Source organism: Chaetomium strumarium, assembly GCF_033439665.1.
Source record: "Chaetomium strumarium strain CBS 333.67 chromosome Unknown B0T15scaffold_7, whole genome shotgun sequence".
NCBI lineage: Eukaryota > Fungi > Ascomycota > Sordariomycetes > Sordariales > Chaetomiaceae > Chaetomium > Chaetomium strumarium.
Genome location: NW_026944435.1, coordinates 249,183 through 271,629, shown reverse-complemented (window position 1 = coordinate 271,629; position 22,447 = coordinate 249,183). Strand labels below are relative to the sequence as shown.

At 60.6% G+C, this 22,447-nt stretch overlaps 5 protein-coding genes across 5 annotated transcripts; 2 read left to right on the top strand and 3 right to left on the bottom strand.

Moving 5' to 3' along the window:
* Nucleotides 1-626: 626 nt before the first annotated feature.
* B0T15DRAFT_561457 (uncharacterized protein) lies at nucleotides 627-16,215 on the bottom strand. Its single transcript, XM_062870554.1, has 2 exons — nucleotides 10,557-16,215; nucleotides 627-10,494 (listed from the first exon to the last, which is right to left on the bottom strand). Exons 1-2 carry the CDS (start codon nucleotides 16,101-16,103, stop codon nucleotides 829-831), a joined length of 15,213 nt encoding a protein of 5,070 aa, XP_062717772.1. The 5' UTR covers nucleotides 16,104-16,215; the 3' UTR covers nucleotides 627-828.
* A 224-nt stretch (nucleotides 16,216-16,439) lies between these two features.
* On the top strand, nucleotides 16,440-17,394 carry B0T15DRAFT_541635 (ribosomal protein L7/L12 C-terminal domain-containing protein). The gene is made up of 2 exons (XM_062869875.1): nucleotides 16,440-16,771; nucleotides 16,869-17,394. The coding sequence occupies exons 1-2, from the start codon at nucleotides 16,559-16,561 to the stop codon at nucleotides 17,196-17,198; spliced, it is 543 nt and encodes a 180-aa protein (XP_062717771.1). The 5' UTR covers nucleotides 16,440-16,558; the 3' UTR covers nucleotides 17,199-17,394.
* On the bottom strand, nucleotides 17,395-18,870 carry B0T15DRAFT_541632 (CTD kinase subunit gamma CTK3-domain-containing protein). The gene is made up of 3 exons (XM_062869874.1): nucleotides 18,403-18,870; nucleotides 18,137-18,313; nucleotides 17,395-18,077 (listed from the first exon to the last, which is right to left on the bottom strand). The coding sequence occupies exons 1-3, from the start codon at nucleotides 18,556-18,558 to the stop codon at nucleotides 17,616-17,618; spliced, it is 795 nt and encodes a 264-aa protein (XP_062717770.1). The 5' UTR covers nucleotides 18,559-18,870; the 3' UTR covers nucleotides 17,395-17,615.
* Nucleotides 18,871-19,184: 314 nt separating this feature from the next.
* B0T15DRAFT_404157 (pyrroline-5-carboxylate reductase dimerization-domain-containing protein) lies at nucleotides 19,185-20,257 on the top strand (the record flags this gene model as incomplete). The annotated part of the gene is made up of 2 exons (XM_062865238.1): nucleotides 19,185-19,242; nucleotides 19,311-20,257. 2 exons carry the CDS (start codon nucleotides 19,185-19,187, stop codon nucleotides 20,255-20,257), a joined length of 1,005 nt encoding a protein of 334 aa, XP_062717769.1.
* Nucleotides 20,258-20,427: 170 nt separating this feature from the next.
* On the bottom strand, nucleotides 20,428-22,280 carry B0T15DRAFT_288394 (histone acetyl transferase HAT1-like protein). The gene is made up of 2 exons (XM_062863675.1): nucleotides 22,096-22,280; nucleotides 20,428-22,034 (listed from the first exon to the last, which is right to left on the bottom strand). Exons 1-2 carry the CDS (start codon nucleotides 22,112-22,114, stop codon nucleotides 20,599-20,601), a joined length of 1,455 nt encoding a protein of 484 aa, XP_062717768.1. The 5' UTR covers nucleotides 22,115-22,280; the 3' UTR covers nucleotides 20,428-20,598.
* Nucleotides 22,281-22,447: the final 167 nt, after the last annotated feature.

Genomic DNA, 22,447 nt, shown 5'->3' with positions numbered 1-22,447 from the left:
GTTTCTTACCTGATTCTTCCCATTGGCACTCTCACTGTGTTCTGTCATATCTTCCAGCGAAGGCCTTAGCAGCTTCCGGACGGGCTCCCACGCAGAGTGGTCCCCCGCGCGAAGAAACAGTGCGTGTTCAGGCCAGACGACGAGAGGGTCCTGAATCTCAGAACTCAGTAGTCCTAACCTTACAGATAATACCCCGTACCATAGATTTACACTGCATAAGGTAATAATCCTGCTGAACTACTCCGTAACTTGGGTGCCTAAGGTAGGTAGTAGGTGCTAATCGGGAGTGTCTTGTCCAAGGTACATATACACATTTCCTACGTAGGTATGTTAGGGATGAGAAAGGGTTCTCCGTTTCCGTTTACCTGGATATAGGAGTAAGCAACCCAAAGCAGCGAGCTGGGAAACCGTGTCTCAGCTCAGGCTTCGTATTGTTTATATGACAGAACCTAATATACCTTAATAAGACCGTCACTTGTTCAACCTGGATTCTATAGAGTTGGCCACTTCTCCAAGATCTCCTTTGCTTGGAACTGAAGGAGAACCGGCTCTTGACGGTTGGAAGGGGACTAGGAGGCAGTCTACTCAACGGAGGCATTGTCATGGCACCTGCAATCATGGACTCATGTATCCATACTGGTAATAATAACATCTTGTCATAGCTCCTAAACTTCACTAGTCTATACTTTTCCGTATGGAACTCCAAAATGCAACCAGCCAGCCCCAGCCCAACATAACAGAACACAACATACTTAACTAGGAAAACAAACAGAAATCAAGTCTAACTACCTAACCGACATCCCCCTAACAAAAAAAAAAAAAATTGCACTACGAGTTGACCTCAGCAAACCAAGTCCGCAACAGCGCCGCCAGCGCGCCCGGCAGATCCTCGAGGTGGTGCACAATCAGGTAATACGGAAACGGGAACGAGTCCAGATACCTATGAATGACGGGCACGCCATCCGGGCCGAACCTCGCCTCCTTGAGCTCCAGCACGCTAGTACTATGTCCCTTGCCTATTGTCCCGCTGCCGCCGCGAGCGTCGTCCATGACGATGAACACGACCATGACGCGCTGCTCCATCGCCTCGCGCAGCAGTGGCCGGAGCCGGGCATGGTCTTTGCTCTGCACCAGGCCGTCCGACAGGATCAGGGCGAGCTGCCACAGATCTTCGCTCCCACCACCACCAAAGGATTGCAGCATGCGCGCCTCGCGGAAGTGGTCGATGGTGGTCCGCAGCAGCCGCACCATGTCGGTGCCGTCCTGGCGGAAGGTGAACTGCTGCAGCACGCGGGCGCCCGTGTCGTGCGAGGTGAAGGGCGGGTCGGTCAGCGCGTGCGCGACAAAGACGTCGGTCCCGAAGCCGAGCACGCCCACCTGCCCGGCCTCGAGCACGGTCAGGGCGCGGGCGACCATGACGAGGGATTCGAGGGCCAGGCGGCCGGCTGACGAGGAAGCAGACTTGCTAGTACTAGTAGTAGTAGTAGCAGCAGTATCGGGTGGTGACATGGACGAGCTGTCGTCGACACATAACAAAATCTGGTAGGCACGTTTGGAGGGGATGGCGCGGCGCATCCAGATCTTGTCGCGCTTGTAGCTGGACGCGATGTAGGGGATGATCTTCTTGATATTGAGGCGCTTTCCCGTGCGGAAGGCGCCCGAGAGCTTGGTGGATTGGGTCGGGGTCAGGATGAGGCGCAGCTGCGAGGACAGCGACTGCGAGAGCGCCTGCGTCTTGGTCTGGAAGGTCGTCCACAGCTCGAGTGATTCCGAGTAGTCGCGCAGCGGCCGGGCGCCGTCGTCGTCCTGCTGCTCCGTGATGTGCGTCGCCAGCAGCTGCGTCGACGTCTCCTGGACTTCTTCGTCGTCGGCAGCATCCTCGGGGGCAGCCTCGGTCCGGGGCGCTTCGTCCTTGTCGTCATCCGTCTCGTAGGCTCCCCTGCGCGTAGCGACGCCAGACCGGCCGTCCTCGCGATCCTCGTTCTTGGCAGCATCCTGGGGCTCGGCGGGCTCGGCGTCGTCCATCTCCACGTCGACTTGACCCTCGTCTTCCTGCTCATCCTCCTGCGGCAAGACCTGGTTTGCGCCCTCGTCCATCTCGGTGTCGACGGCCATGGCGTCGTCCATCGGCCGGGCCTCCTCGTTGGTGGCGGTTCCCAGGGCCTGGGCATCCGCTTCGGCATTTTCGTCCTGGAGATGCTGGAACTCGGCGCGAGCCATGTCCTCAGCCGACTTGTCCGCCTTCTCTTGGCTCTCCGAGGCAGCCTGGATGTCGCGCTGGTTCCGGTACCAGCGCTCGAGTGCATCGCCAAGCTTTTTGAACGGCTGCGCGTCGTTCGAGTCGGCCTTTTCGGGTTCGTCGGACGGGCCCTGCTCTTGGTCGAGATTCGAGAGGGCCCCCTTGCTGCCGGGCGCCTTGTCCTCGTCGGACGCCTGCTTGCCGAGCGCGCCCTGCTCTCTCTGCGCAGCCTTGTTGTCGGCCTCGTCGTCCTGCATGTTGGCGTCTTCGGCCTGGCCGCCTCCGTTCTGGACATCGCTGGGCGCGGCGTCGTCCTGGTTTGCCCCGGTTCCGTCATCGGGCAGCGGCTTCTTCTTCTCGTCCTTCTCCTCGTCTCTGCCCTCTTCGCCCTGCTCCTCCTCCTCTTCCTCCTCCATAGTATCCAAATCCATCTCCTCCTCTCTGTCGCCGGCCGCATCGATCTCGTCTTCCTGTTCGGCCTCCTCCTCAGGAATGTTTTCGTCTTTCTGGTGTTCCTCTTCCTCGCGAGTTTCTTCGCCATCCCCGCCCTCGCACATCTCTTCGGCCGCGTCAGGAGGCTGCTTCTCCTCGTTCTTCTCCACATCCGACAAGGCATCGAGGTCATCATCCTCATCATCCTCCCCGCTCTCCTCCCCTTCCCCATCACCAATCTCAATCTCCATATCCTCCGGCAGCGCCAGCGTGTCATTCTCCTGCACATTCTGGTCCTGCCGATTCAGCTCTCCCTGCGGCATGCCCTCCTCTTCCTGGCCGGCCTCCATGTCGTCCGCATCAGCATCCTCCTCGCCCTCGGGCGGGGCATTCCCCTCCTCCTCCTCATCATCATCCTCCCGTTCCTTCTTCCGCTGCTGCTCCTTTTTATTCTGCCCCTCCGCCGCAGCGCTCTGATCATCGTCCTTCCTCCCCTTTTCGTTATCATCGCCCAGCTGATCCTTCTCCGCCTCCTCCTCCTCACTGCCATCCCACATCTTCTCGTCCACCGCCGTCGGATCGAGGTCATCCACGTCGCCAGCCTGCTCATCCATCTCATTCTCCTCCTCTTCCTCATCACCATCCCCATCCTTATCCTTTTTATTATCCTCCTCCTCCTCCTCATCCCCTGCAACGCTCCCCAACTCCCCCTCCAACTCATCCTCACCCATATCCACAGCATCTTTATTCTCCTCAATCTTATCATCCCCCTTCTTCCTATTATTATTCTGCGGATCCTGCGCCAACTCAGAGAGGTCCTCGTCGGGCGCAATATCCTTGCTGATATCCTCGGCGCCCTCCCCCTCGCCCAGGCCCGTGCCGCTCTCCAGCTTTCCCCCCGGCTCTGCCCCGCCCGCCTGCTCCTCGTTCTTCTCTTGCGGGCCGCAGAACCCCTGACTGGAAATCTGCACGAACGACGCGGCCAGGTGGTAGCCCAGGCGGCAGGTGGCGCGATGCAGGGCGGCGAAGCGGACGAGGTGGTGCGAGCAGACGGCGCTGTACTGCGCAAGGAAGGGGTGCAGCAGTCGGAGGAGGGCGGACGCCGCGGGAGAAGACTGAAGGGGCTTGAGCTGCTGGAGGAGGGATTCAACTTCGCCGACGATCCTGGCCGTGCGGAGGGCGTCGATGGATTTCTGGAGGCCGCCCCCGTAGGTGAGCAGCCAGCCGGCGTCTTCTGCCGTCTGCGGGAGGGACTGCGCCGCCGCGTGGAAGTGCTGCAGCGCGACGAGGATCTTGCTGGAGAGGGCCAGGGCTGGCGAGGCGAAGGCGCTGACATCGCCGTCACCAACCAACCGGTTTCCGTTGGCAACAAGCTCGGTCTTGTTCCGAATATTCGCCCACAGCCCAACCTGGCGCAGCGCAAAGGCCAGGTCCGACCGTCTGCTCGCCATCTCGTCGAGCCCGATCCTCAGGGCATCGACGCCCTTTTCCACATCCCTCTCCCACTCCTCACCACGCGCCGAGCCAAGCCCTTCAGGAAGACGGGGCAGTCTCTCGTGCTCCGTCTCCAGCCTGGCAAAGACATCCGCCCACCCTTCGAGCATGCTCTTCTCCCCCCCATTATTATTATTATTATTATTCTCGACCCCGGCAAGCTTGGAATGCACCTCCACCAGCTCCGCACCAAGCCTGAGAATCTGCACGAGCCAGCGAACAACCTGCGCATGATTCCCCCCCACCAACGAGGAAGAGGCGCTTCCCACGGACTCGCCGACCGTCTTGGAAAGATGTACCACGGCCCGAAGCCTTCCCACCTCGGCCGCCTGCCCAGCCAGGAAATGCCGCTGCGCAAGCATGACGTGCAGCACCCCCTCGAGGAAGCCAATACTCCTGTGCACAACTTCCCTGTTGAGATCCTCCGAGTGCTCGAGCGCGGCGTGGCGGACGCGGGGCGCGAGGTCCAGCGTTTTGTGGAAGAAGTACTCGATCGCACCCACATCTCCTAGTTCTGCCAATAATAGCATACCAGAGTTGACGAGGACGCTGGCGGTCGAGTTCTGCCGCGCGAGGAGGTTGGTCCCCAGGTTGCGACTGAATCCCATGGCTCGGAGGGTCTTGAGCGTGTCGCTGTAGAGAGCGACCTTGCGGGTCTTGAGGTGGCGGACCAGGTCTTTGTTCTCGTCGGTTAGCGTGCCGGGCGTTTCCTTGCGCAGGGCCGAGATGGAAGACACGAGATCGGTGATGTAGTTGTCTAGCGTCTCGGCGGCATTGAGGGTGCTGGATGGGATGGAGCCGTGCTTGGACATGGCTTTCAGCACGGCGGGCAGGTTCGAGGATATCCTGCCCCAGTGGGGACTGCTCTCGATGCCGGGGAGTGCTTGCTGGCACAGGGCGATTGCGCCTTGATCAACTGCCGCGTCGACAGGCTTCACACCGATGATGCTGTCATTGCTAGTGGTAGAGTGCTCCTCGTCAGGCAAGCCCTGCTCCGTAATGCCCCGAACAGGCTGCTCCAGCACGGCGCGGAACTTGCGCACCAGCTTGAACAGCTTCTGGTGGGACTTGCGCGCGCTCTCGCGCAGGGCGTCGATGTTCTTGTCGCGCCACTTGTACATCAGCAGCACGTCCTTCATGCTCCTGTCCAGCGGCGCCCTGCCGGTCCGGATGGTCTCGGCGACCTTGCGCTCGTACCGGCTGTAGAACAGAATTAAATTCTGCACGGCATCGCGGACCAGACCCAGGGCGGGCTCATCCAGCACTAGAAGGTCTAGTTGGTTCTTGAGCTGGCGCAGAAGATCCAGGCGCGCGGCAAACTGGCCCACGCTGGCGCCGGTGAAGTACGACTCCAGGATGCCCAACAGCTTGACGGCGTGGTCCTTGAGGTTCAGACCCTGCTGCAGGATGGCGCACGGCTCGAGGATCACGGCGCCATACGCAATGAACCACCAGGACCTGGCATTGTCGTAGTGCTGCTTAGCCTCGGCGTCGAGCAGCCTTGACCAACTACCCAACTCGAGCCGGCGCCAGTCGCAGATGGTGTCGCGCAGCTTCTCGTACAGTACCGTCGCCTTGTGCGCGCTTGTGGCCCACCCGCCCTCGTGCCACTCGTAGACGTGCGCGTGCAGGCGCTCGACGGCCGTGATGAGCTTAGCCAGCGGGTCGTCGATGGCCATATCCAGCACCCGGTCGCACGCCAGGACCACGTCGGCCAGCGTCTGGTGGTGGCCGATCTCGTCGATGCCCTGCAACTCCAAAAAGCGCTTCTTGATGGCGTTGACCAGGCCCAGCACCTTGCGGACCTCGGCGAGGTTGGCGTCCGTGTAGAAGTTGTAGCGGGACGCGTCGACGCTGGCGCTGAAGGCCTTGATCTGCTCGTCAAACACGAGCATGGTCGCCGGAAGAAGCATGCGGTCCAGCTCGGGCTCCGCAGCGGCACTGTCCCGGGCGACCCGGCGAGCGACCTGCATGCACAGGCCCTTGATGCTCTGGTGCGCTTCCTGGGCCGAGAGGAAGATCTTCTCGTGCGCCTCGGCCAGCATGACGGAGAGCTCGCGTCCACCGCGGCGGGGCTTCTTCTTGTTCTTTGCCCCGCCATTCTCCTCATCGTCGTCATCGTCGGGGTTATAATCGGGGAACAGCTGGTCGAATTCTTCCTGGTCAAACTCCTCCTGATCCTCCAGGCTGCCCTTGAAGCGGAACAGGCTGGTTTTGGCCTCCTCGATCTTGCGGTCCGCTTCCAGCTTCTTGGTCCACTCCTCGTGGAAAGCCGCGAGGGACTCATGCAGTGCACGGCGGAGGTCGGCGGGCAGCTTGTCGAGGCCCTCGACCGCGGCAACAGCCTGCACAAACGAGAGGAACTCGAGCGTGCGGATCGGCAGAGGCGTGATGCCATCATCAGCCTTCCAGACCGTGCCGCCCAGGAACGGCGTGACGCCAACCAGAGCCTGCGCGTCACCGCTCTCCTGCTCCTCTTTCTTTGAGCCTACCCCCCTGCCAAGCGACAAGCCCATCCTCAAACACCGCAGAAAACTGACCAGCGGCATAGTCAAGTCCTGATAGGCGCCAAACCTGGTGGTCAGACGCGCAATCAACAGCGTGACATTCTGCTCAACAAGCGCCAGTTCCTTGGCCGCTTCGCCTTGCCCTCCAGACAACGAGCTTCGCAAAAGCGTACCGGCAACGTCGTTCCCCCCAACAAGCAGCGAGTTCAGCACATTGCTAAACTCGCCCTGCAGGCTCCTCAACTCGCCGCCGCCAGGCCGATAGATCTGCTGCACCGCCGGCGGCTCACCCAGGCCCTGCGCTTCTTCGACAAGCAGCCGGGCGCGGATGCTGGTTTGTTTGTGCTGCTGCTGGCCGGTGAAGGCGCGCTCGAAGGCTTCGAGGGCAGCAATCTGTCGCTGTAGAGAGTGGTACAGCTCGCGGTGCTCGTCGGCCTCGACCTGGGCGCGGTGGTGCGGGTCGAACGGCTTGTCGGGCACATACAGCTCGATGCAGCCGAGGGCGAAGTGCACCCACGCGAGGGCGGTGGTTGTCGAGCGGGGTTGGAAGCCCCTTGCCGACAACGCTAAGGCGAGTAACGTCCTGGCGAAGTGTTTCCCGAATGCCTCCCCAAGATGCCGATGTTGGTCATAAGTAGGCAGCGGTTGAACTAGATCGACATGTTGATCTAGCCACAGCGCCAGCTCATCCCCCCTCGGCACGGCCTCAATCCGTACCAGTAGTAACCCATAAACCCCGCTCACCCAACCTTTATAGACCCCACCTTCCTCGAAATCGAGATCGAGATCAAAACGGGTGTCATGAGCAACCATCACCTCTTCTAAAGCCCTCAGCAACAACTCCTCCACTTTAGGTAACGCACGAGTGGCCAGCGCCTCCGACGCAGCAGCCAGCGCCCGGCCCATGACCGGCATCTCGGTCTCGAGCGAGCGCAGTTCATGCAGGCTGGCCGACGAGGCGGCGTCATACTTCAGTAGCAACGTCTTGGACAGGGCGCCTGACCAGGGGTGCACGACGCCGTCGCTTTCTGAAGAGGGGGAGCTGTCGCGGACGAGAATGTGGTCCACTGCTTGGAGAGCCCCGGTGCTGGCCTTGTTTTGAGAGGAAGGGAGGCGCATGAGTGACGCGGTCGGGATAGACGCTAGGACATCAACCTCCTTCTCACACGGGACCGGATGTGGCGTGTTGTTGAAGGTTGTGCGGTGCAAGATCAGCGCCTGCCGCAGACTCTCAAAGCATGCGGCAAAGAACGGACTGTGCGGGCCGGCATGCTCGCCAACCTTGCCCTCGAGCGCTGCGATTTCCGAGTCGAGATCCTTGACCAAACCATCAGCATCGCCCCCCTTGCCCGTCCGAATGACGGCGTAGACGCGCGCCATAGCATCCTGAATAGCGCGCAGGTTGGCGAGCGGGGCATCGACGCGCCACCGCAGCGCATCAAACCGGTCCGCGAGCCGCTCCATTTCGGCCACCTGCTGCAGCGTGCGGAGATCCGGGATCGGGTCGGGACGCAGACGGCGCCAGAGGACTTCCATGCTCAGCCCCGTCGACAGCTTAAACCCGATCACAAAATCACGCTCGAGGTACGCGGACAGCGTGCTGAGCAGTGCGCGACCGTGATCCTCCTCTTGCAGCGCAGACATGCTGTGCCGGAGCAGGTTGGCACCCTGGGTCAGGTGCGCCTGGAAGCGGGCCTCGTCGAACGACGCGGCGACCAACGCCTCGAACGTGCGCTTCCAGAAGAGCAGCAGCCGCCTGAGCACGGCGCGCCGCTGCTCCCACCCTTCTTCGGGGCCATCCGACTTCTCGCAGAGGAAGGCCTTGACTATCCTCAGGACGGACGAGAGGAAGCGCACGGAATGGACGGTCGAGTCGCGCGAGAGGGAGGCGACTTTGTCCGCGACGCCGGATCGCTGGAGGCGGTTCATCGACGACGGCTTGCTGACGTTGACTCGGCCGAGCTGCGCCTCCATCGCGTTCTCTGCGCTCCGGATGTGCAGGTAGAACTCGTAGCAGCTGGCGAGCCAGTAGGCCGAGCCTTGGCTGCCCTGTTCCAGGAGCGCAATCATGGGCGAGTTGAGGAGCGGGTGAAGCGGCATCAGCATCTTGTCGGGCACCGCGGCGTAGAGGTTGGCAATGGACTGTCTCAGGGGCGCAGCGTCGTCGGACTGGATGTAGGATAGCAGCTGGCCCAAATGCTGGAGGGCAGCAGGGGCCGAGGGTAGCAGGGACGGTGCAGCTTGCAAGTACGCATCCAGGCGGCTGCTGTCTCCTAGTGAGAGCACATCAAACGCCAGCGGCACCACCATCTGTTGTTCATCTTCGGGCGCTTCGTCCAAGATCCGGGCGGTAGCATGGAACCGCTGCATGCTCCCGTCCACCGGCGCAATCCGCTCCGCAGCAGCCGGTGTCACTGGCAAGACGTCGAGGTAGATCTCAATAGACCGGTTCCTCATCGCGCGCGAGAGCTCGCCATAGCGCGGGTCCACCGTCAAGAACACCCTGAAATCCGGATGCGGCGTGATGATGCGCGGCTTGCCGCCCGGACCGCTGTGCTCGTTGATGCTAAGAATGCCATTCGGGCGCTCGAGCAGCGAGTTGAGCCTGTCCAGTACCGACGCGCTGCACAAATTGGCGTTGTCGAGGACCAGCCAGGCGCCCGTCTCGACCGCTCGGACAATGACACCGTCGAGCCACTCGAAGCGCGGCTTCTCCAGTGCCGGCGGTTTCTGGAGTACTTCAGAGGCCTCGGCGAGCAGCGCGGCGAGCTCCGCCGGCAGCGACACATCGACTTGCAGAGCCTCGATGAGAGACAGGATGCTCTCGTGATGGCGTGTCTCGCCTGGCTGGGAGCGGAGAGCAGCCATCAGGTCCACCACGGCGTCCGGGATGGGGTTCGGCAGAGAGCGCAGGATCTGGTCCTGGAGTGTCTGCTGGAGTCTGGACAGACAGGCTTGAACTTCTCGGTGAGGATCGGCCTGCTCAAACCCTCCGATCAGATCCATGGCGTCCACATCCGCGTTGAGCGGGAAGATGACGAGCGACTTCCCAGCTAGCGCCGCAACATGGGCCAGGAGAGCCGACTTGCCGCTACCCGAGGGGCCGACGAGGATGCAGGGCAAGTCCTGCTCGATGGCCAGCATGACGGATTCGATCTCCTTGAGCCGGGGAACCGGGTCGATCGGGGGAAAGGGCGTTGGCTGCGACAGGGGGTTCCGCTTCAGCGTCGCAAGCCCGACCTGGCCGGAATAGGGGTTGACATCGTGGTAGAGCCCATGCTCCTCGGGCTCTCGCTCAAAGATCTCGGCGAACAGCCTGTCCACCTGCTGCCGGTCTCGGGCTGTCCTGAAACGCTGGCGGATAACCACATCCAGGTAGTCGTCCGGCTTCCGCCCGCCCAGCAGCGCATTCTGCGAAGTCAGCAGGTCGCCCCAGCGCAGGGTGTCTCGTAGGTTGAACTCCCACGGCGAGCCGAGCGCGCCAAACGACCTCCGACCAACCACCTCTTCGTCCAGCCTCGACATGAACTCGATGAGCTGCTGCTGCGTCTTGCCTCCGATCTTGTCAAACTTCCTGGCCGTGATGTGCAGCAGGTCCTGCTTGGTGAAGACATCGGCGTACACAACGATGAAGCGGTTGACGAAGGAACTGGGCAGCCCCTTCCGGCCGCCGCCCTGGTGATGGGGGTTCTGGGCGGCGAAGAGCCGGAAGTCGGGGTGGCGCTTGAATACCTGGTCCAGTTCGGCAATGTACACCTCTCCGCGGTGGTCAAGGCAGGCATTCAGACCTTCCAGCACCGTCTGCGAAGCCAGGTTCATTTCCTTTTTTTTTCGCCTCAGTCAGCATCATCATTATGAAACAACAGACGTAAAAGATAACTCACATCCAGCAGAACCCACTCCCCCTTCTGCATAGCCTCGAGAAACGGCGCATTCTGCCACGCGAAATTCCCCGCCTCGGCGCCCTCCACCGGCACATCCGTGCCAAACAAATCCATCAGATCGGTCTGGTCCGACAGGTTGATCCTGGTCAGCGGCCGGCCACAGGCCCGCGCCAGCGCCGTGACCAGCGTGGTCTTGCCGACGCCCGGGTTGCCCTCCAGCAGGATCGGCTTGGAGCCGCCGCCCTGCAGCGCCCGCACGACGCGCATGGCGTTCATCCTCGTCGTCGGGACGCCGAACTCGTCATTAGAGGAGGTAAAGGATGGGGAACGGTCAATGCTAAACTCGCCGATGGTGAGCGACCTCTCGTCGATCGTAACCTTTGGCTCGCGCAAGTACATCTCGGCCAGGTCAACACCGCACAAGGCACCAAGCTGGTCGAGACACAGCCGCCGCCGCGCAGCCATCTCGCGCGGGTCGACGGCCACGAGCGCGGACGGGTTGGCGCCGATGGTGTCGATGAAGACCATGGCTGCGCCGTGCAGGAGGGACAGCTCGACCGGGTGGGAGTGGCTGCTGGCGTTCATGAACTGTACCCAGGCGAGGATGTCGCGCACCGAGAATGCCGTTGCGGATGAGGGGCGGAACGTCTTGCCGAACCAGGCGGCGAACTCGACGATGATGCGCGAGGCGGGCTTGGCTGGCTTTCTCTTGGCCTGCTTGAACCGGCTGTCGAGCTTGGAGACCACAATGTCGTGCACGTCGTCCATTTCTGAGAAGGCCGGCACCCAGACCTCGGTGAAGCGGTTGCGCAGGGCCGGCGAGAGCTCCTTCTTGCCGAAGTCGCCGCCGGGGTTCATGGTGGCGAAGAACTGGAAGCCCTCGGCGGCTTGGACGAACGAGTCGGTGATGCCTTTCTCGGCGAGTAGCAGGCTGCGGTGGGGTTCGAGCACCGAGTTGAGGCGCTCGAGCACCGAGTCGTCCGCGAGCGAGATCTCGTCGAGCAGGAAGTAGCTCCCTTCTTTCATGGCATGGACCAGACTGCCGTCGCTCCACTCGAAAAGCGCCTTGCTCCGCGTCGAGCTCGCATGGATTTTCGCCTTGAGGCCTTCCGGTAGTTTGCCCAGGTCCTCGGGGGTCAGCGAGCGGTACCACTCCTGCAGAGCCTCCAGCGAGTGCGAGTGCGAGTCCTTGTCCTTGTCATTGTCATGGTCCTTGCCCAAGATGCCGGCGGCTTCCCGCAGATCCCTGGACAGCGCGTCCAGAATCGCGCCGCGGTTTCTCACCGGCCTTTGAGAACCGATGAGATCGCCGGTCTCGGTGTTCTGATGCGCGTTGACGATATGCAGCTGCTTCTTCTCAAACTCGGCCAGCAACTGACAGACCGTGGTCTTGCCGCAGCCCGTCTCGCCAACCAGCAAGACCGGCTCGTTGTTCTTGATGGCCCGCTTCACCAGCACATACAGCCGGCGCATGGCCCGCGTCCAGATGACGCCCTGGCTGTTCCTGGCCCGGACATTGCTCAGCTCCGGCGCCGTCTCCAGATCATACAGGCGGCCCGGGTCGATGGTAACCTTGAAGACGTCCTCAATGGCCTTCTTGACCTCGTCGCGCTCCTCCGGCTTGCGCACCCGCTCGGCGAGCAGCATGAAACCGTTCTCGGCAATCTCCTGGCGCGTGTCGGCCTCCCTCAGCGCCCAGCGGAACAGATCGCGCAGCGTGGCGAAGCTGTTCTTCTGCTCGAAGACGCGGCTCTCCTGCCGCAGCCGGGTCAGCTGCTTGTAGACGGCGACGATGCGCCGGCAGTCGGACGGCGCCGTGTTGCGGCTGCGCTTCTGCAGGATCGTCTCCAGCTCGCTCTCGGGGATGTCGTCGAAGTGCAGCTCGAGGAACCGGTTGCGGAAGGCCCGCGACAGCACCTTTCTCCCGCCGTACAGGCCGGCCGGGTTCTGCGTCGCGAACAGACAGAAGTTCTCCGCCGGCCGCACCACCTCCTGCGTCTCGGGAATCAGGAGCTCGCGGTTGTCGTCCAGGAGGCGGTTGAGCGCTTCGAGCACATCGGTCGGCGCCAGGTTCAGCTCGTCCAGCACGATCCACGATCCCTCCCTCATGGCCTGCACCAAGACGCCTTCCTGGAACTTGAGCTTGCCCTCCGAGTCCGAGACGTACGTGCCGAGGTACTCCTGGAGGTCCGTGTGCTCGTGGTTGTTGATCCGCACAAACTTGTTCCCCGTGTAGTTAGCTAGATACTCGATCATGCTGGTCTTGCCCGCCGACGTCGGCCCCTGAATCAAGATAGGGTATCTCCGCGTGGATGTGGCGCGGACCAGGTTCAGCAGGTTCCGCTCGACGTACGGCGTGATGATGTAGTCTTCTCGCTCTTTCGGCACCTCGTTTCCTTGCAGCAGCCAGTACTGGTGGTCCTTGTTCCTGTTCTTGAACGAGACATAGTTCCGCCCGTCCGTGGGCCGTTTGGGGGGCTGAGTGAGGATGTTTGACCGCTTCAGCAGATGCTGCTGGATCAGGGGCATCACCGTCCGCTCCGACTCCTCGCTGAGCAGAGTCGTGAAGCACATGCAGAATCCTTCGTACAGAGCCCGCTCGAGGCCGTAGAACGGGGCCACGTCGTTGGCGTAGGTCAGCACGCGCGTTAGCGTGCGCAGGCTGAAATGAGGCACCTCGTTGGCCTGGTCGACTAGTATCTTGAGCTCCGCTCGCTTCTTGATCTCCAGGTAGAGGTCGGCGACATCGTCGGCCAGCCGGTCGATGCTGCTGTTGTTCCCTTTCAAGTAGGTCTTGATGATGGTCAGAAGGTCTTTCTTGTCCCGGTCCGGGCTCCCGACGTAGATCTCGGTGAATCGAGAGCGCAAGCCAAGCGGGAGATCTCGCTTGCCAACGTCAGTGGCCGGGTTCATGGCGCCGAATACCCGGAAGTTCGGGTGCGCCTGTATCCTCTCGATCTCGCCCGTCTCGGAGAGAAGGAGAGAGGGAGAAGTCTGAAACAGCCCGGCGATGCTCTCCAGGGTGTCAGGAGAAGCCAGGTTGATCTCGTCAAGGAGAACCCAGTCGCCGTTCCGGGCGGCCTTGACAATCTTGCCCTCAACAAAGGCAAACGCGACGCCGGCCGGCCCGCTCGCAATCTGCCGATCGAACTGGTCGAGACTCTGCGAGAACATCTCCCAGCGCGGCTTGAGGTCCAGCAGGCGCTGCAGCTTGGTCGACTCTGTCTTTCGCCGCTTTGCAGGCTGGCCGTCCGCGCTCTCCGCACGCGTCTGACTGCTCTCAATCTTGGCCAGAATCGCCTCGAACATCTTGGGCGCCTTCCGCCATTCCTTCGAGACCTCTTTCCAACGGCCCTTGGCGAACCGCTTGGCGATGCGCTCGAGGTACTCCTTGTTCTTCTCGGCCGAAACACCCGTCTTCTCGAGCAGATCCTCAAACTCTTCCTTCAGCGGCATTGCGAGGCTCTGCGAGCTGACGGGCTTGAAACCACCCAGCAGGTCGCCGGCCTCGCTCTGCTGCGACAGGTTGACTGCGACCAGTTGGTGCCCGAGAGACTCGGCCAGCTGCTGAACCACGGTTGTCTTGCCGATACCAGTCTCACCGACCAGCAGCAGGGGCTCGCGGTGCTTGACGGCGACGGCTATCTGCTCAAGCAGCCTCTTGGCATGGACCGTCGTGGCGAACGGCCGCTTTGACTTGCTGACCCGGCTGGAGCGTCGCGGCTTGATGAACGAGGCACGCCCAATCGCCAGTCTGGACTCGCTGTCGTCCAGCTCCGGGATGTAGCTCGTCAGGTAGTGCTGCACCCGCTCCGGAGAGAGAAGCATCTCCTTGGCGATCGCCGCAATCAGGATGTTGCGGGAGGACGGGTCATGCATGCTGCTGACGAAGCAGTCGACAGCCTCGAGGAACATGCGATCTCTAGTCGTGTCCGTGATGGGCTCGTCGCCCGTTTGGAAGCCGGCACTGCGCAAGATATCATCGAGTCTGCTGCACCACTTCAGGAGGTCTCGCGTGCCAATGGGCCGGTCGAGGGTTGTGCGGCCGAGAGACAGGCGACTCGACCCGCTGGTGCATGCCATGAGCCGGTCGAACACGGCCAACACGCCGGGCGTGTACTTGTGCAGCAACGGGTACCGGCCGTTGATGACCTCCGCCAGGTCGTCTCGAGGAAGCGCTTTGACATGCAGGAGATGCCAAAGACGCAGGCCGATCAGGTTTGGCAGATTCTCCCTATCGTTCATGCCGAGCTGGGTGCGGACGGTGGCGAACACCCGGAAACCGGCGGATGCCTGGATCCTCTCCCCGCGGCCTGGGATCAGAAGTTCTCCGCGTTCGATAAGCGGCAGCAGGGTGCTCATGACCTCGGTCGGCGCGCGGTCAAGATCCTCGATCAAGACCCATCTCCCCTCCTTGGCCGCCGTCGTCAACACGCCCGGGCGCCACTGGAAAGAGCCAGGCCTCGAGTCTGTCGTGTACAGTCCCAGCAACATCTTCGCGTCGGTCTGTTCGTTGAGGTGCAATGTGACCATCTCCTTCTGCTTCCCGAGCTCCCTGGCAATCTCGTGGACCAACGACGTCTTACCGGCCCCGGAGCGGCCATGAAGCAGAATAGGACCCGGCTGCTGCAGCAGGCCGGCGAGGTTCTCAAGGTTCTCAACGGTGGTCGGTGTGAGGGCTAGCGTGCTGGGGGTATTCACAGGGCCCAAGGGCCGAGGGAGGACTGTCTTGCCATATTTGACAACAAGAGGAGTTAGATTTTGCATTGGACTGCGCGGCTGGGTTGACTCAAGAGCAGCAGACCCCGCTGTCTGAATACTACTGCGAAGACGCCGGATTTCTTGATTCCTTGCGTCTTCATACAGGCTCAGAAACGCATAGTCAGCCTCCCTCCCGTCTAAATCCGCAACGATGCTGGTGTCCTTCGGGATATGCCTGGTCAGAAGTGCCTCGAGCTTTTGATCCGATGCATCATGAAGTTGACAGAACACCCTGATGGCGAGGTATCTGACTGTAGGATCCCCGTGGTCGAACAGGGACTGGAGCTGGGACGGTCTCGACAAGGGTGAGAACGTCCGCTTGTCAAAGTTGTTGAGCCTCCACAAAGCGAGAAGAGCGATGCGAAGCTCTGTGTTTTGAAAGGATGTCAGATCAAGGAAGTCGAGCGTTCTCGCACCGGAACCCTGTATCACTCCTCCTAGGCGCGCCCCCAATCCTGCTCCTGGTCCTCCTTGGAGATGAGATATGAGAAAGACAGACAGAGACGGGGCGAAGGGTAGAATGCGGGCAAACGACGCGAGAACTCTCACGTCGAGTTTCGGGTGAGATAGGACCCATCTGGCACCAATGTCTGCGAACGCCGCCTCAAAATGGGCAAATATCCTGTCCGTGGCCGGGGAGACGAGCGCTGCATTGGCGACTGCATCGAACAGTTGCGTCGAGTGATGGTCCTGAAGAATGAGCAGCAGCTCACGCGGCAAAAGTTGTAATGTAGCCGCATCGCCAAGCAGAGACTCTCTCTGCAGGCTCATGTCGATCGTCGCCATCTTCTGGGCTCAAGATGGCTTATTCGTGAATGCCAACTCATGTTGTAAGTTGCAGTCTTGAATTCTCGTCCATCAACTTTTTTCTTCACATGAAATTCATGGTGGGGCATTGTCCCGCGCCTGCATGGGCAGGTTGCAGCGGTGTGACAGGGGTCAAGCGCCGCTGAAAGGACCCTGGCAAACGGATCTCAGTGGGCGCTTTGGGGCCTGAGGAACAGGGCGCCGCCGGGACGGGGCACACCCCAGCTGGCAGCCAGCTGCCGCGGCCCAGTCAGCCAATCAATCTCGGGCCGGCCGACTTTTCGAACGACGGCCGAAAAAATCTCCGGGATTCTCGACATCAGCAGCAGCAGCACGCACTCCATCGTGAGGCCCAATTCCGACGCCCGCGTCCCCTGACAACCCGCTCCTTTCCTAGCTCGGCCTCCCGTCCTCTCACAGCAGCGCCTCACACCATGTCGCTGTCCTGCAGGTACGCGGCCCAATGCTGCGCCCGGCAGCTCCGCGCAAGCAGTGCTGTCCCGATTCGCGCCTCGAGCTCCCTCCTCCAGCGGCAGCGGCGATACAACTCGACCGAGGCCGCCGCCAACCCCAAGATCAGCGCCATCGTCGACCAGATTAGCCAATTGACGCTACTGGAGACAGCAGACCTCGTTGCGAGCTTGAAGGTGCGGAAGAGCCCAGGGAAGCTGCTTGGTGCAGTAGCGAATGGATTGGGCGTCCCTTGACTAACATGACATGCGTGCCATTTCCCTGGCCCAATAGTCACGCCTTAACATCCCGGATCTCCCCGTCGGCGGGTTTGCTGCCGCCCCTGCAGCCGCCGCCCCTGCAGCGGCACCTGCCGAGGAAGAGGAGGCTCCCGCCGCGGCGGCCGAGAAGACGCTCTTCACCGTGAAGTTGCAGTCGTTTGACGCGGCTGCCAAGCCTAAGGTCATCAAGGAGGTCAAGAACTTGCTCGGCCTCAGCTTAGTAGACTCCAAGAAGTTCGTCGAGAGCGCGCCCAAGACGATGAAGGAATCGGTACCGAAGGAGGAGGCGGAGAAGATCGTGGCGACGTTGAAGGAGCTGGGTGCGGTGGCGGTGTTGGAGTAGACGAGCAATTGAAGAGGTGTCTGCGCTATCAGTGAGCCTGCCATATAGCTCATGGTCCGAGGACGGCGGAAGGCCGGATCAGGACCAGGCCGATCCGGTCTCGCAATCGGCATGTTACGACTAAAACCAGACTGCAGCTTTCACGCCGCATGTACAAAACACAATGTAACACTATAAACTCGAGATGTACAAGCCAATCTCTGCATTGTACGGGCATACGCTACGAGTGCTGTCCATAGAACTCCTGTTCCAGTGATGCCCCAAACCAAGCACTAGCCACTTTGTGATTCCTTGACCTCTTTTCCAGCCACGCCATAACCTGTCTAAACCTGCTGAGGTATGTCCCAAACCACCGAATCCACATGAAACGCCTTGCAATGCAGAATCACTCAACTCCACACAACTAGTCGGGGGTTATCATCCCTTTGCCTCATTCCTCTGGTGCTGGCACCGGCGCGCCTCGGCCTCGGCCTTCCACTCGGCATACTCCTCCTCCCCCATGCGGTGATCATCCTCACCCAGATCGCTCGTCTCCTCCCACATCTTCTCCATCTCAGCGTCCTCGCCGGGCGGAACGGCCCAGACATTCTCCCTCTCTCTCTTGTGCCGCTCCCGGTCCTCTTCTATGCGCTGTTCGATCTGCTTCTTGTCGAGCTTGGGCGGGGCATTACCCCTCTTGCTGTAGGCGGGAGGCAGTGTGCGGGGCGGGGGCATGTCGCCCAGGCTGTCGGCCCCCTCTACGCCGTCGCCGCCGTTAGCGGGAGGCGGCGAGGACATGACGATGTCCTGCGCGGAGACGTCCCGTTCCTTGAGGACCTCTTCGATCTGGATGACCACTTGCGCGTCGAGGAGGGTTTTGGTCTGCAGCGCGTGGAGGACCTGCCGAAATGACATTGTCAAGATCAGCTGGCCCGCTATGGATTGTCGAGAGTCCTCACCTTGCGAACGACCTTGACGTTCGCCGCCCCTGACCCGTCGTCGGGCGCAACGGCATCCACGACCCTAATGATGTCGCGCTGTATCATGCGCACGTAGTCGACGTAGCCGTCGCGGTTGGCCATGTCGAGGAAGTGCTCGATAAAGTACATGATGTTGGCGCGAGTGTTCATGTTATTCTGTGTTCTCCATCAGCTGTGCATGTTCCATCAGACCGGCCAGAAGACGAGCTTTCCGGGCGCGGCGGAATTGCAAAAGTCTGGCATACCCGCTCGAGCTGCTCCAGGATGCACGAGTGCAAGTCTTCGGCCATGTCCCTATACTTCAGCGCGTACTGCGCTGCCTTCTGGGCCGATGTCACCGACGCGTTGAGCTGCCGGAGCTGGTTGGTGAAGCGCATGCGCACTTCGAACGGGTCCGCCATGGTGTCATCTGCTTCGTTGTTTATATTCGGCCGTTATCTGAATCTAAGTGTGTATGTGGGAGCCAAAAAGACTACGAGATGCGGTCAAAAGCATGTCCTGTCATCTAAGGCGTGTGTCACGGTCTGGTGTGGAAGGCTCTGTCGCGGTTGCTGCTGCTGGAACCAGTACGCCAATTGCTGCGTTACAACGAGAGCTCAGGGTATTAATTAGCTTTACGCTAGTTCATTTCAGGCAGGCGGTGACGGGGGTGCCGGGAGTGGCCCAAGAACGCGGGGGAGGGGCCATGATGCCCCGGTCCCTTGGAGATGCTGTTGGGGAGGTTCTGAGAAAAAATAAAATAGAAAGGATAGGGGAAAGGGGGCAAAGCGGAAGAGGCGAATGCTTCCTAGAATTGTTAAAGGAACTGCAACATCGCGAACCTCCCTGTTAGGTACAATACAATACTGTATGAATCGCCAATTCGCCCAGAAACGAGACACAATCGCTGTTTCTTGATACCGAGCTTGGCCCGTTCTTGGATCCTATCACTTACACTCCTTTTTCTTACTTCCTCCGACTATCGGCTTCCGTCCTTTCCCATCCTCAACCACCTTCACCGAGCACCTTCCGAAGACCAGACAGCAAAATGAGTGTCGCGCAGAATGGCAGCAGCTCGGAGCTGACCATGGCTGTGCTCGGATGCGGTACGTGGTTGCGCTCGCTCTCCAATCGAACCGCGCCCAAATCCAACCTCCCCTAACATTTGTCCCAGGCACCATGGGCATCGCAATCCTGTCGGGCATCCTCGCCTCGCTCGACGAGAAGCAAGACGCCGCCGCCACCAAGCCCTCCGCCTCGGGCACGTCCACGCCGCTCTACGAAACCTCCCCCACCACGCGCCTCCCCTCGCGCTTCATCGCCTGCGTGCGCCGTCCCGAGTCCGTCAAGAAACTCAAGTCGACCTTCGCGAGCCACCTCGACGTGGTCACCATCGCGCAGAACCGCAACGTACCCTCGGTGCAACAAGCCGACGTCGTCATCCTCGCCTGCAAGCCCTACATGGTGCAGGACGTGCTCTCGGAGCCGGGCATGGCCTCTGCGCTGGAGGGCAAGCTGCTGATCAGCATCCTGGCCGGCGTGCCCGAGACGCAGCTGGAGAGCACGCTAGCAGCCGCCAACGGCGGGAACCCAGTCCGGGATTGCCGCGTCGTGCGCGCCATGCCCAACACGGCGTCGCTCATCCGCGAGAGCATGACGGTGATCGGCATCTCCAACCCGCCGCTGGACCCGGACACGCTGGGGCTGGTGACGTGGATCTTCAAGCGCATCGGCGAGGTCGTGTACCTGCCGCCGTCGACGATGGACGTGTGCACGTCCCTGTGCGGGTCCGGGCCGGCCTTCTTCGCGCTGATGCTCGAGGCCGCCATCGACGGCGCCGTGGCGATGGGGCTGCCGCGCGCCGAGGCGCAGAAGATGGCCGCGCAGACTATGAAGGGCGCCGCCGGCTTAGTGCTGAACGGGGACCATCCTGCGCTGCTGAGGGATAAGGTCAGCACGCCCGGCGGTTGTACGATCGGCGGCTTGTTGGTGCTTGAGGAGGGGAGGGTCCGGGGGACGGTTGCGCGGGCGGTGCGGGAGGCCACCGTCGTGGCCAGCCAGCTCGGGAAAGGCGTGCAGGGAGTGAACGGGACGAGGTTTCCGAGTAACCAATTCCAGTAGTAAAAAGGAGTGTAGCTATGGTAACATTCTCTTCCTCCGGGGTAATCATCGAAGAGGTTCAGCTGGGGGATAAACACTCGGTTATTAGAAAATGACTCGGCTGTAGAGAAAAGTAAGCTCAGGGCTGGAGCTTCATTGATGCTTTATCAACATCTGCCCTCCTTCCTGTCCTATTCAGTGGAACTTAGAAAGAAATGCTGGCACACTGGACGCCGTAGTGTACACAAACCGGATAAGAATACACGCCACGCATACGCATACACAAAAGCTCATGCAGCCCTCCCGTCCCCGAGGCAAGGCGACCACAAGCAACAGGCTCACCGACGGCTCGCAATCCCTCCTCACTCGTCCTCAACCCTCGCTTTCTTACTGACTGCCTGGTCCCCGTCCTCAACCGCCGCCTTGCGTTTGCCGTTAGCCGCGCCATTGGCAGCAGTCCCGTTCTTCTGTTGCTGCTCGTCGACCTGGTTCCTCTGCTGGTGATCCTCGGCTTTGAGCAGAAGACGCGCGTAGTCGTACTCGACGCTCATGACCGTCTGGTTAAGCTTCGCAATACGCTCGGGGATCTCGAGCTCGCCGAGCGCATCTTTATTCATACTGTATATCCTCTTCTTCAGCATGAGCCTCCAGAGTTGGTATTCGTGTTTCTGCTCCGCCGTCGCCTCGCGCGCGGACTCATCCGGCACTATTCCCGGTCTGACGGGCTCGGGCAGCCTGGACATGAGATCCATCTCGAGAACCCGCGCAAACTGACGTGGGGCCATCTTGGCTTTGGCTCGCACCGCGTCATACGCCGCCTTATCGATGATGTCCTTTGGTGCGGGCCCTATCTTGGGAATGGTGACGTCCGTGTTGATGCGTAGCGCCTGGAACTCTGGCATTGTCCGCAGGTATTGGAGATCTACGATGTCGCGCATATCGTCAAAGGCTTCATTGGGGTCCTCGACCGTGATCTCAACCGTCTGAGGGTGCTTGATGTATTCCTGGAAAATGATGCTGTATAGTTTCGGCCCCAGCCCCTTTTGTTGGAATGGCGGGAGGATGAGGAACTGGGATAACCTGCTGCGGCAGGGAAGTAGAGACAGGTCGAAGTCTTGAGCGAGAGTCTGCTTTTCCAAATCGCTCTCTGATGGAGAGACGGGAGGGGAAGGCAGCTGCAAGTGAAAGAAGCGGTATACCGTAGAGTAACCGACGAAGGTATAAGGCGAGCTGGCAATCTCCCCGTTGGATGTTTGCTTTTGGTAGAGCAAGAAGATCGTCCACCGGTCGGCATCGGAATCATCCACATCAATAGCGCTCCCACCCTCGATGAAGAGCAACACCAGGATCTGGATGCGCTTGACTAGCTGCTTCACGGCGGGCTCGCCCAGGTTCGCTTTCCTGACCTCAAAGGTGCTGCCATGGGTGCTGAACGTCGTAACCAGCTCGCCCGGCGGGGTCCAGTCTGCCGGGACGTTCTTGATCGCGGCCTCGAAATCGCTCTTCTTCTGGAAGGCAACATCGGGAAGAAACTCGCGCAAGGTCCCATTGATGTCTGCCGCCTCCACGTCCGCGACAGCAGGGAACTTCTTGCTGTATTTGACAGAGAGATTCGGTCGCATATCGGTTGCATTGTACTGGAGACTGATTTCGAGGCCCTTGTAGCCGAAGATCTCCTCGCTGTCGCCAAAGATAGGGTATGTGAATTTCGGGTGGAAAGTGTGCGCGACCGTTTTGATGCCCGCCGGCGATGGCGTTACGAGCGACAGCAGCAGCGCATCGTTGGCCGGCGCCGACCCTGCCAATTGATTAGCATTCAGTAACTACCTAGCTACGTCTGGGCGGGCGTGAACACCCACAAGCGTCGTCTGTGGACATATTGGATTGGAAATTCTAGAATCCGAGAGGGCACTGGAGGGTTCGTGAAGTCCGAAGCGGAAGAAGTCAATGACCGAAAAGTTGCTAGAACTGCCGGTGTTGAACCTGGAAGCGTGACGCGATGCAAGCGCGGTTCGATACCCCGGTTAAGTTAATTACTTGGGGGTTCCGAGCGTTGTTCTAGAGCAGGCCATCGGTGGAACAACGCTCGGACCCCCAAGTAAAGATCACGCCCCACAACACCGTCTTGCTCTTTCTGTATCTCCGTAGTGTATGGATGTAACGTCTCAAACAGGGATCCCGGTCGTGTATGAATCCCGGCCACAAACAGCT